General features: G+C 43.7%; 1 protein-coding gene across 3 annotated transcripts in view; it reads right to left on the reverse strand.

Annotated features, from left to right (window-relative positions):
- UGGT1 (UDP-glucose glycoprotein glucosyltransferase 1) overlaps positions 1-13,309 on the reverse strand; it is a 66,575-nt gene that overhangs the window by 45,200 nt on the left and 8,066 nt on the right. For all 3 annotated transcript variants that reach the window (XM_048505603.1, XM_048505605.1, XM_048505602.1), the window contains exons 6-14: positions 13,048-13,222; positions 12,053-12,149; positions 10,458-10,536; positions 9,882-9,982; positions 9,054-9,153; positions 8,040-8,100; positions 5,175-5,266; positions 4,913-5,063; positions 360-479 (exon numbers count right to left, since the gene is read on the reverse strand). In XM_048505603.1, coding sequence (XP_048361560.1) covers positions 360-479; positions 4,913-5,063; positions 5,175-5,266; positions 8,040-8,100; positions 9,054-9,153; positions 9,882-9,982; positions 10,458-10,536; positions 12,053-12,149; positions 13,048-13,222 — 976 coding nt within the window. The remainder of the gene's footprint in view (positions 1-359; positions 480-4,912; positions 5,064-5,174; positions 5,267-8,039; positions 8,101-9,053; positions 9,154-9,881; positions 9,983-10,457; positions 10,537-12,052; positions 12,150-13,047; positions 13,223-13,309) is intronic.

The raw sequence follows: 13,309 nt of genomic DNA on the forward strand, positions 1-13,309 counted from the left end.
ACCCCTGCCTTAAACACTTCAGAACCCACCATCTCCTATGCATTATATCATGGTTTCACACGAACTGAGAATCCCTTTTTACTATGAGTCAGGTCTTTATGCAAGGGAAGGGGGAAAAAGAGAGGCACTGTCAATGATTATCTCCTAATACACACAATTCTGTCTTTTCTTGTGAACTGGAAACTCACCAAACTCTTTCAAAAGCATTGTGAAACCTTTGTATTTATTTGGGCTACCTTGTAGTGGCCTGGATTGGACTCTAAAAATGAAGGTTTCAAGGTACATTTCTATCTAGTCCCACTTTCAGCCCAGCCCTGAAATGAAAGCAATACCGCCAAGTGAAGAAACTTGTAACTTACAAAATTATGCAAGTTTTTCCTTATCTGTCTGATCACACCAGGGAAGGTAGGGCGCAGAAGCTCCTGGACACTGGAAGGCCAAGAACTGTATTTGCTGTCAACTTCAAGGTTATTGATCCACTAAAACAAACAAGAATCAATTTAAAATATTATACTGCTTGAGCTACCAGAACCCACCACAAATTAAATATGTATTACCATTTCTCCAAACATTACATTTTGATTTTAGCAAAACAACAAGATACAATCCTATGTGAGAAACTCTAAAGTCGATTTACGTTCTGGCCTTCTACTCCTAATTTTCTTCTAGTCAGTCTCTTGTTGTACATGTCTTGCTGCTCTTGCCATTTAAGATTTCACTAAAGAGACTGACAATAAATAAAGAAGAAATGATCTTTAAGTTAATGATTAGAGAGGCCCAATCATATCAAGCATCGCAGCATTACATGAAAGCACAAACAGGATACAGTGTTCGGCTCTGCTCACCTGATCCAATAGGAAACTTCCTTTGCTATACTTGTAACATCAGCAAGTCAGAAAGTCACTCTTTGGGTCACAGGACAGAATGCAGCTGGACAGCATTTGCCCCAGGACTAACACTGATTGCTTTGGCTGCTTTGACACAGTGAGCAGGACTGGCCTCCATACTGGAGAAAAGGAGTGAGTCGCTCCCTTGCATCAGGAACTGAATGCCCTAAGCACCATCCTGAATTCTGCCCCCTGATTAGCATAGTATATGGCTAGGTTTGAGGGAAATTACAACAATTACACCAGGGTTGGGGCTGAGGATCCCAGTTTTAATGGGACGGGGTAATTATAGCGGTAGGCGGCGGCCATATGATAGACAACGGGTGAGAAATGGATATGCTCGCTCGCTTTCTGACCTCCGACCTATCCCTAGGAACGAGGATGGACAGGTTCAGGGACACTCTGCTTCGTCTCTGGTGTTGATCAATGCCAGGTCCATAAACAATAAGACCGCAGTCCTCCGGGATTTTCTCGGAGATCTGCAAAGTGGACCTGGCTTATTGTCCACTTTGAAAACCTGGAACCGTGAAGGTGAGACCCGTTGCTATAAAGCGAGTCCGCACCCGCCAGGTTCAGCGATGCCTCCCACCAGTCTCGAACTCAGGGCCGGGGAGGGTAGGTTCTTGAAATGTTCATTAAATGATTTCCATTCCCTTCAGGGCAGTCCCCGTCCAGGAGATCGCACTGGCATGGAGTGTGTGGAAATTTCAGAGTGGTTGGCCATGGAGAGGTTGGCTGTCCTTCTGAATTGTACCCGGTCGCCTAGCGCGCAGGGGGACAATATCTGTGGTTGCTGGAGGTGGTGGCCGACTGGAAGCGTTGCGGTTTCCCAGACTTATTGTCTTGGAATTTCAACGTCCATGTCGACCACAACCTCTTAATATGGCGACTGTGGACCTGGTGTCATCCATGGCGACACTAGGCCTCTCATATTAATAAATTCTGGCCCCACTCATAGAGACTGACCCTACGCTGAATTTAGTCTTTAGATTACAGGGGTTAATCTGAAGTGCATTATCCTCTACAGACAGGGGTAGCATGGGTCCGACCACTATGCCTGGAAGCTGCGGCTGGACATGCTGCGCTACCCCTGTCTAGGCGACCCGGATTTTTGCCCGCCCACGGAGACTTATGGATCCAATTGGTTTTCTGAATGCTCTCTGGGGACCCTGAACCTACCGGCACACTTTCGAGCAGGTGGAGGATGGAGAACTCCCGCCTCTCCGATGCCATCGAGATTATTTGCTCCCAGGCGTCCTCTGCGCCCCCGTTCTAGAGCGAGCTCCCGTGGTATACTGAGGAGCTTATGCATATGAAGCGAGCGCTCAGGCGTCTAAATGGCGGGTGTGGAGGAGATAGGTAAAGCTGACTGTGAGGAACATCCTATAGGGCGTTTATGAAAGCCGATGAGATGGCGACGAAGGAGGCGAAGAGGGCCTTCTTCTCCTCCTCTCTCGCATCTGCTAGCTCTCGCCCGAGCACAATTATTCAGGATAATTCGATCTCTGACCTCTCTATCCAGAGGGTTCTGGGAGATTATGGATTGGCTATTAGCTGTGAGGCTTTTATGAGCTTTTTCACAGATAAAGTCGCGTCGCTCCGCCAGGACCTTCCGGCCACCTTAACTACAATTAGCGAACTGGAGGCTCCCTTGCCGTCTTCAGGCCCTTGTTTGGCCCAGTTTTCCCTGCTCTCTGAAGCCGCTGCTGACAGGGCCCTGGCTGCTGTTAGACCTACTACCTGTCCTCTGGATCCGTGCCCTTCCTGGCTGATTAAATCTTGCTGGGAGGAGCTACGACTCCATCTGTTGAAGATCATCAATGACTCCCTTGAGCAAGGAGTCTTTCCAGATGGGTTGAAGGAGGCGGTGGTCCGCCCACTCTTGAAAAGACCATCTTTAGATCCTAGAGATCTGGCCAATTACCGCCCCGTCTCGAATCTTTCGTTTCTGGGGAAGGTAATTGAGAGAGTGGTGTTGGAGCAGCTTCAGGGCTTTCTGGATGACACATCGGCTTTCGATCCCTTCCAGTGGGGCTTCCGTGCTGGTCATGGGATGGAGACAGTTCTCGTCGCTGTCTGGAGCCGCTCGATATGCAGCTTGACCAAAGCCGGATCCGCGTGGCTGGTGATGTTAGATCTCACGACCTTTTGACCCACCGCCTGGCCGCTTCGGGGAGTCAGGGGCACTATCCTTCAATAAGACGTTACCCTCGTTCCTCCGGGGGCGGAGTCAGCAAAGATGTGGTGTGGGGACAAAACTTCAAGAGGTGCCGGCTTCATTGCGGTTATTGCTGCCTCAGGGGGCACCTGCTGTCCCCGCACTGTTATTTAACATCTATGTGCGAGGCCACTTGCTCCAGCTGGTACGGAGCTTTGGGCTGATCTCTGCCATCGATGCGGCTGATGACACTCAGCTCATTCTGTTGATGGAGGGAGCTGCCGCTGCTTATGCAGCTCTACAGCAATGTTTGGAGGCGATTGGCTGGTTGGTTACAACAAGGAGCAGGTTAAAGCTTAATCCATCGAGAAGGCGGGGAGATCCTTTGGCAATGGTCGGGGAAGTGGGATTGGGGATTTCCAGCCGCGGTGTGGGAGAGGGGCCATGTTGGCGCCGACCCCTCCGATTCGCAACCTGTAAGGGGTCCACCTGGATTAGATCTCTTTCAATGGAGACCCAGGTGGCCCATATATACTTCCGGGTTGCGTTCTTCCATCTTCGTCAGGACCCGTCGAAGCTGGCCCCCTTTCTCTCTCAACTGACCTACAACGCATACCAATGATCCATGCAGCGGTCACCTCAGACTGGACTATTGTAACTTCGCTCTCACGAGGGCCTTCCCTTGCACCTGATCCGGAAACTGAAATTGGTGCAACATCGTCACGGCCCGGTTGCTCACAGGGGGTGCCTTTCGTGAACATATCTCCCCTGTGCTGCGCCACCTGCATTGGCTGCCCATCGAATTCCGAATCATGTTCAAGGTGTGGGTGTTGACCTTCCAAAGGCCTTGCAGCAGGCCTGGGACCCTCGATATGCGCTTCCGGGACCGCATTACCCCATATGTCCCAGCTGCGTCCTCTGCGATCAGCAGAAGCGAATCTACTGGAGATCCCTGGCCTACGATTGACGCGGCTGGCCTCCACACGGGCCAGGAGCGCTTTGCAAGCTCTGGCACCAGCCTGGTGGAACACAGTATTACCATCAGCTGTTAGGGCCCTGCGGGTGGACCTTAGCGGAGAGATTTCGCAGGAGCCTGTAAAACTGAATTGTTCCACCGAGACCTTTGGAGAGTCCAGCCGCCCGATAGTGCCGCCCTTCCCCCCTGCTAGTAGGGTCCCCTAACATCACTGGGACCCATCCTCAAATTTTGGAAGAGGGTGGTATATGGGACTCGTGGGCCCCATTTTAGAATGTACCTGTTTTAAGATTTTATGTTTTCTGTTTGATTTTCTGTTGTTCACCGCCCTGAGCCCTTCGGGGATAGGGCGGTATATTAAGTTTAATAAATAAATAAATAAATAAAACCTTGTTCCTGTAGAACAGTGGTGGCGAACCTTTGGCACTCCAGATGTTATGGACTACAATTCCCATCAGCACCTGCCAGCATGGCCAATTGTAGCTGATGAGAATTGTCAATCCATAGCTATCCTAGATATAAGTCCACTCCAGCTAGAACAAAACACCCCTAATTGGCTTTATTATATGTTGCCATTATTGCTCAATCCCTATCTGGAATTCCACCTATGATTCAAGCAGCATGGGACCAACACACAGGACTCCTTTCATAAAGATTTCTAGGGTAATGTTATCTCTTCCTGTGTCTCTGCAGATCCTCTGCTAAACTGACAGTTCTTTGCGGGAGAACTTCAATCTTTTGCTACTTCTTCTGCATATGTACAGTTAAGATGCTTTTATGACACACCGTACTGTGAAAGCTCAGATTCAAAAAGGGCTGTTGCATTACATTCAACAGATTCAAAAAGGGCAATTGCATTACATAATTTAGACAGCTGGCATCAATACTCACATAAATAGCAGGACTCCTGATATCTACAGCATAGTCAGAGTCTGATAGTTGGATGTTTAGCTTTAACACATTGTGCATGGAATGTCCTACAATTCCTAAGCTGTGCAGCCCTTCCATAACACGAGCTTCATTCCGCAGCACATCAAACAAACTGGAAAGAGCACAAATCAGACAGAAACTTGAAAACATTGCTACAGGTTTGCTCCAGTATTTTTCACATGTCACTTAATAGAAGAAAGATGCATACATAGGGAGTTCATACCTGAAAATGTCCTGTGTGTCCAGATCTATGTGAAGTCCATTAATGAACAGGGCCGAATCGCCAGGTTGTAATCCTAATGTCCCTTTGAAGAACTGAAGAAAAGTGTAACACAGCCATTAGCAAAATCCTAAGGATTAAAAATAGCTCACTTACATGAGACTTCAAGAGCGCACAAGCTTGTATTCAATCTTTCACTGGCTTGTACTTGAAAGCTAACCTAATACTACATTTCACAACTCACAAGCAGCATTCTGAGATGTCCATGCCAATATCATAAGCATTACTATTTCATGTTTGGTCAAGAAAAGATGCTGGACTTAACATGAAGTTATTTTCCATCGAGTTGTTGGGAAAGCAGGTGGAAAAGGGTCGATTCCTGCACTGATTCAAAAGGCCAACCAAACTTGTATCCCTGACTGGATAAGAGAACCCAACCAGAAGAAAAGGAAAGCCATATTGGAAGAAGAAAATTACAAACAAGGAAAAAAGGGTGGGAAGACCTTGCTCTCTTATGCTAGACACAGCAAGCCCCTCATTATATGGTGTCTGACCACTACTTGCTACTTTCCCACCAAACAAACAAAAAGAAATTTCACAGTTTATCCAACCTGCCTTTCCCTTTTAGTGGTAGCAAAACAAGCAAGAAAGGAACACATTACAGCTGCTTGAAATCTCAGAGTAGATACTGAACAGGCCATCCTGCTGCGGTGAATCTGCAGCTGGACTTGGCATCCACAGAAGTGATGGTGTTCATCTTGCAGTGCCTGATGGGGTCTAGTGGCCAACCCTGTTGCTTTCAAAAATCCCTGATTGGGGCATCAGAGTAGAGTACTGCAGAGACAGCTACTCTACGCTGCCGAGTAGTGGTGTCATTTAGAACTGTAGTTTAGAATCCACCTTGGTTCTCAAGACACTGTTATACTGACCTCCCTGACTGTGGAAGACAAATTCCAATTTTCTGATAACTTTCTGTCCAGAGACAATGAAACCGATATACTATCATGTCCAAGAATCAGTTCTCAATGGTGTGTGTAAAGCAAATCTGGATCTCTCTTGTGTGTCAAGCAACTCCCTCCCCCTCTACAGGATCTATCCAATGATTTAACAGAACAGCTTTATTTTACTGTTCTGTCAAACTGACTATTTTAGGGATAGTGATGCACATGACTACAATCTACAGCGGACACCTCATGCCAGAAAACATTGCTCACTGCAAGCTAACAGCAACTGGTAGTATCTCTTTTGTATGTCTATGAAGGTAGGGTATTCAAGATAATTAAACAGGCTACAATGGCTAGCCATATTTGCATCCGTGACTGTGGATGGGCAAATGGTCTACAACATTGTGAAAAGTCAACTGGTATGAAAAGGATATATCTTCCATTGAAGCTAAGCTACCAGTAACAGAGTCACATCCTTCTTAAGTTCACTGATTTCAATTGACTTAGGCTGCAACTCTGTTTAGGATTACCCTGTAAGAACAGAGATGTAGATAAAACCAAAGAGAATCCTCACTATCTTTTCCATCACTTTAGTCCCAAAATACAGTTTTTCAGTCCCAGAAGAAGTTCTGAGGAGTTTGAAGTCTGTTACACGGAATCAAATGTGATGCAAGCTCTTAAGAGGAATCCAAATTACATTCTGTACATTTTGGCATTCCCCTCCCCACAGTTTCCCTCCTCACTGCTGTGGTAACACAGTTCCTTTGAAGATGGAATCTTCAGAGAACTTGTTAAAGCAGCTTTCTTGATGTACCTTATATACTCGTGTATAAGTCTACCTTTTCAGCACATTTTTTGTGCTGAAAAAGTCCCCTCAACTTATACGTGAGTGAGAGTCCCACTTAATTCTGGTATGGCATTCCCCCTCTCCCGTCTTTGCTCTCTCCTGCCTTCTTCTCTGCCTTCCCCCTTCCAGCTGCTTTCTCTGCCTCTGCTTCCCTCTCCTCTGCCTTCTTCTCTGCCTCCCCCTTTCAGCCACTGTCTCAGCCTCTGGCTTCTTCTCAGCGGCGGCCAGCCCCTGGCTCTCAGCGGGTGTCAGCCAGTCGACCTGGGTGAGCTGGACAAGCTGTGGGATGGAGAGGTCGGTGGCAGAGACCTTGGGACTGGTGAGATGGGGGGGGGAGTAAGTGTCAGAGACCCCCAAATAGTGCCTGACCATATCTATTTTTATTTTTTACATTTACCAGTAGCTGATGCATTTCCCACCCTAGACTTATACTCGAGTCAATAAGTTTTCCCAGTTTTTTGTGGTAAAAATCAGGTCGACTTATACACGAGTATATACGGTACTACACTTTCAGATTTTAAAAACTGTACTCTTCCCTTTAAGATACAGCACAATTGAGACAGATAGTAGCAAGCGTTTTCCAGAATGCACTGTTCGCAGTCATCTAGAACCAATAATAAAATACATAAATTACATTGATAAATATAATTCCTGCTTGCTACTCATTATGTTTGTACTTGTTTAATTCCCAGAATATTTCACAAAAACCATTTATGCTACTAATCTGACACACTGGGATTTGTTCAAAAGGAGAGATAAACAAACAAAACCGAATTCCTCTTCAGCGAATGTTAATTACTCTTCCCATCCAGTTCAAGTCCATGACTTTTTTCTAATGGAGGTCCAGACACACACATACCCCGCACGCCCCCTCCCACACAACAATGCTTCTTCAGAGGTCACAGAGGACAGCTGTGAGAACAAAAAGACAGAGACTGGTCTTCTTCATTGGATCCAGTCCCCTTATTTGCATTTCATAATGTTCCACATGAACACCTCAAAATAAAATACATTACTTTTAATACTGTGGTGGTAAAATATTTCTGAAAACACTTGAAGCTTTATTAAAAATGTTACCTTTTGGTTTCCTTCAACTTCTGACCTAAGTTCTGATGGCACAACTGTGTTAGTTATTGCTCTGCAGAAACAAAGATTCAATGTGATCATAATCTATTTTATCTTCCGTTAATCTTCTGGTTTGGATTCAAATATATTTCTAGTCCCCGTCTCCCCAATACAACAGATTCTATTGGAGTCCATAGAGTTTTACACCTATGAGCAAATAAATACTTTAAAATTTCCTTCATTCATAATATTCTTGAGGCATGGATTTCATTGCAACAAGGATATTATGAATAATAATAATATATTCAAGTTCTATCATGGATTTTACTAAAATTTGCAGTCGTCTGCAACACTAAAATGGGTACCTAATTAAACTCTGAAATGTTTCAAATTACTGTCAAAATCAGTAAATGACACAAGTGCAGCTTTCAGAATCAAGTATTTAGACCACATATAGAACTGAATATCTTTCACAGTAACCACATCGTGCTTCTTATTCTAATACTAAAATAAAGAAGTCTACAACCCTTGCCCTGAACATACTGTAAATTACAATCAACTGGTGAGTGCCAAAGTATCCAACTGTTATACTTCAGCTTTGGCTAGTGGTACTTGCCAGTGTCAAAAGTTTAGATGAGTTTGGATAATGAAAAATCCCTCTGTGGAATCAACCCTGGAGTATTAACTATGAGGTTAACAAACCTGAGGTCAAACAATCTTAAACAACCATGACAACCTTCTCCATTTTATAAATACATGAATGGGAGGGGCTGTGGATGCATGACAGAACATTTCGTTGACATGCAAAAAGTCCCAGATTCAACCCTTGGTATCTCTAGTGAAAAGGATCAGGTGGTATGAAAGAGCTCGGTGAAAGAGCTTGAATAGCCAATGAAAGTTGGCAACAGTGACCCTGATGGACTAACAGTATGACTCAGTATAAGAGAGTTTAAATAGTTTTCACAGATTCCAACATTTAGCATAACATTACTATTATACCCTCATTAACAGAAGAGCAGGAACTACCTAGCTTTAGTTGGAAAATTCTGGCTTAAGTCTTTCATGACCATCAAAGCATCCACAGTGGGAGCAGCTAGAATACGGGCAGCTGTTTGGAAACTTAGATCTAAAAATAAAAACAGATTATCATTCAATCATAAAGCAATTCCTTAGGCAAAACCAAACAAAAAAGTAAAGCCAAATTCTGCAGTGCTGGAACATCAGTCCGAACCCTTGAAAAGCACAGTAATATTCCCCCACTGAACTTGCTCACTTGTTTGAAGCTGAGATCATTCTTAATCTATTATTAATTTATTATTATTATTATTAAACTTAATAGACCACTCAACCCCCAAAGGGCTCTAGATCTAGATTTACTAGATCAAACTAGTGCATTCACTTTGCTCAAATGACTTTCAGAAAAACAGACAATTCCACAAAACTGTACTTTTATCCCCACTCCAAAAGAATACATAGCACAAAAACACTCACCAGTTGGGAATGAATGACTGTAGAGATTTAGGAGGCAAACAGGGTGAATATCAGTGTTCTAAACTGAGTTAAACTCATTGAAGTTAATGGACTCAGAAGGGTATAATTTTGACTAATGTTGTACTGTCCGAGTCATAAATACAATGTTGCAACAAAGTCAGCAAATCCCATCCATTTGATGGAGACCTTTGCCCCTTCTTCCCTTCAAAACTAAGCCTTTAGATTCACTTTCTATTGAAAATTTTATTATAAATATGCTTAGAAGTAGCATCTAGGAAGAACACTGAGGACTTCCTTCAGATGCTGTCCAATACATTTTCTGTTTATACTAATAGCAAGAAAGTCTGAATATGGAATTATTACCTTGTAACTGCCACACTTTCAATGGTGCCATTTCATTGGTACTTTCGACAAGATGTTTTCTGAATTCTTTTAATTTTTCTTGCATGGTTGGATATAGCTGCCTGAAAGAGAGGACATGGATTCAGGAGCTCTGTTACCAGTAATATATGAATAATTATTAGTAGATCAAAGCAAAACAAAGCCCTACAACTGAATAAATGAGTGTTTCAGTTCTCTTTCCCATAGTAGGTTTTGAAGAAGAGTTTGAATTTATACCCCCTCTCCTTTCTCTCCTGTAAGGAGACTCAAAGGGGTTTACAATTTCCTTTCCCTCCAACCACGCCCACAACAAACACCCTGTGAGGTGGGTGAGTTGAGAGAGCTCCAAAGAGCTGTGACTAGCCCAAGGTCACCCAGCTAGTATGTGTTGGAGTGCACAGGCTAATCTAGTTCCCCAATTGACCATGCTGGCAAGGGCTGATGGGAATTGTAGTCCATAACATCTGGAGTGCCAAAGATTCGCCACCACGGTTCTAGAGAATGTTTTAAGTGGAAAAGTAAAAAAAGTGAACAGGTACATAAAGTGAATAGCTTTACCTTAATTTTCCAAACATAAATCCCAGCACTTCGTCAATGGGGTCATTTTCCCCAATTACTGTTGCATCTGTTCCTGCACCTATAACATGAAAACCAGCCTCATTATGTTCAGGACATCTCCAAACACAAATCTATTGTTTTTGCAAGGATTTAGCATATGATATTAAAACGTCATATATACTGTTTCTCCGAGCATTATTTCTTTCTTTAATAAAAAAATCACTGTGATTTTTTTAGCAACAGCCCTCAATATATAACACAGTGCACTCTACTCAGTAGAAAAGCTGCAACTGGCAGGGGGGTGCTGCGCCCCAGGCATGCAACATTAGCATCACATGGGGGCGGCAAATCGCCCCCAGATCCCCTTCTCAGCGGCGGGGTGGATCAGGGCAGGAGTGGATAGGGACGGGGACCCGTGCGGGCAGGTTGTGCCCCAGGCGCAGTTTCCTCTCCCTCCGTCCCTGACTTGACTAAATGATGGCAGCTGAATTCCCCTATTCCTCAACTTGCTGCTGCAGTTGGAATCTCTGCAGTGTTATTGTTGATGACTTCAGCTGCCACGGTCAGGGACATACTCCAGGAAGGGGCACTCTAAAACCTTCCACTCCTTCATGACTATAATAGTCTACATCCCAGACCCCCTCTGGCTATGAAGGAACCCAATGCCTAACACTTTTTCCAGTTATTAAAAATTATTTGCCACGAAGGGCTGACACTGTTCATTCTTTATTCGGTCTCAAAGAGAACAAGAACGGCTACACAATCAATTTCTGCATAGGAGCCAATTTCTAAACACACTGACCATGTGCTTAGACTAACCCGACAATATCATATTTTCAAGAACAATTTTTAAAGCCATTATTTAAGTATCAAAAGGGAAAAATGAACACCAAGTAAGCGATATAAAGTGCAACTAACTTTTACTATGCCTTTCTCTTTATTTATGGAGCCTGCTGCTTTTTATGCACCAAGGTTTCTTTTTGAAAAACAGAGGCTACAGGGGAGCAATTAAGAACATGTGCCAAAAGTTAAGCCCTGAGCCACCTTAGACGAACACCTTGAAACAGGAGGCCCAAATCCTGGGACAGGGCCCTTGGGAGAAATCCTGCATACAGCTAGCAGGCACACAGGCATAGAGCAAGTTAATACGGCGTCAGATGCACCCAAAGTTCCAGGATCTCCTGGAAACTTTTTAGAGCCTTCTTGCTCAGGGAAAGCCAATGGACTACCTGCCTGGGCACAGTCAGCCTGCAGATTCGCCTATTCCACAGACCCTTCCAATCTACAGTTCTGGGTGGTTCCCCAAAGAGCAGATCCAAAGGCTCATATGTAACTAACTGAAGTGACAGGAGAATCAAACCAAGATGTCCTTTGGTTCAAGGGATAATGCTACTCAATACTGCTTCATTTAGGACTGCCACCACATGGTCCTAATATACTGCAAAAGAATAATCCCATCTTCTAAAAATAATAGCGATAGTATAAAAAGAAAATTTGTAAGTTCCTTTCAGCAAGATGTTAGTGGATATGTGAAATGTTTGAAGCATATTGCATTTTGTGGTGCAACCATTGCTGTTCTTAAGGTAGGAATTCACCTTTCACCTGGGTATCATCCTTGGCCTTATATTCTGTGCTTTTAATGGCCAGCTCCACTCCATAGCCTGATAGGTAGACCTTTTCTTTGCTTGGATTCTATGAGAAAAAGTAAAGCAAGATAACATTGTGCCAGCAAAAAAGGTTATTTGACTTTAAACTGCTCCCTGGGGTAGGTGAGTTAGAGGCTTATTCAGAACTCCTTCTGGAAAGAGGAAGAACAGCGCTGCTTCCCTAGGCCAAGCTACACTAGAAACTACTATTTTATTGGCAATTAACTGAAAATGATGTGGTGTCTACTGATCTGACCCAGCCCTGGTGCTCTTGGACTACATTTATCTTTGTCTAGAGGTAACATCTAGCAGATGGTGGGATAGTGAGCGGACAGGTGCTCCATCTTTCCAAACACAAGCAGTGTGGGCTATCTTACTGTAAAATGTATGTCCATTTCTTAGACAGGAAGGAGAACGGCCACTACAGGAAACAAGACTACAGCTCTGCTTCATTCTTCCTCTAACAAAGAGATGATAACTTCACCATAGTTAGTAAAATGAAATGCAGGAGCAAAGAGAATGCCAAAGAGTGGTAAGAACAAAAGGATTACAATCAGAAATTACAAGAACCCATTGCCACTTTAATTTGGGATGAAAAGGCCCCATTGGTTCCAATTAGAAAGACAAATCTGTGTCTCATTCAGTTCAGGTTCATTTTCTCTGTTGCTTTGCATGAACAAAGGGAAGTCGCCACATCTTTTAAACTCCTGTCAACTATTAGTGAATGCATCATCGAGATAGCCCTGATTAACAAATAGTTATGGCACACAATAGTTCACTTTACTTACAAAAGTAACACTGCACCACACAAGGACAGCATTTACTATTTTAGACCTTAACAGAAGTTTACAAATGCTCAGAGTCACTTAAGCCATTCTGTTTAATAACTTCTCCTAAAAGACTTGGAAACTAAACAGCCTTTTCTAAGTCACAACAGTACTTACAGAAACATAATGCCTAAGGATGTAGGTGATTTCTCCCGAATTTGCTTTTGATAGTAGTAGCTTGTGGTATCTGGAGAACTCCTTAGAACCAATGTCAGCGTACATTATTACAACAGGGCTTTCAGGGTTTGAAACGGGATACTTGTGGTCCCCTCTGAACATAAAAGGTTTTGGCCTAAAACAAAGACACATATACATGTTGTGGTTCAACAAAATTATTTAAAAATATGATATACATACTTTGATGCAGCAACGTTTTAAA

The sequence above is a fragment of the Sphaerodactylus townsendi genome, linkage group LG08, assembly GCF_021028975.2.
Source record: "Sphaerodactylus townsendi isolate TG3544 linkage group LG08, MPM_Stown_v2.3, whole genome shotgun sequence".
NCBI classification, from domain to species: domain Eukaryota; kingdom Metazoa; phylum Chordata; class Lepidosauria; order Squamata; family Sphaerodactylidae; genus Sphaerodactylus; species Sphaerodactylus townsendi.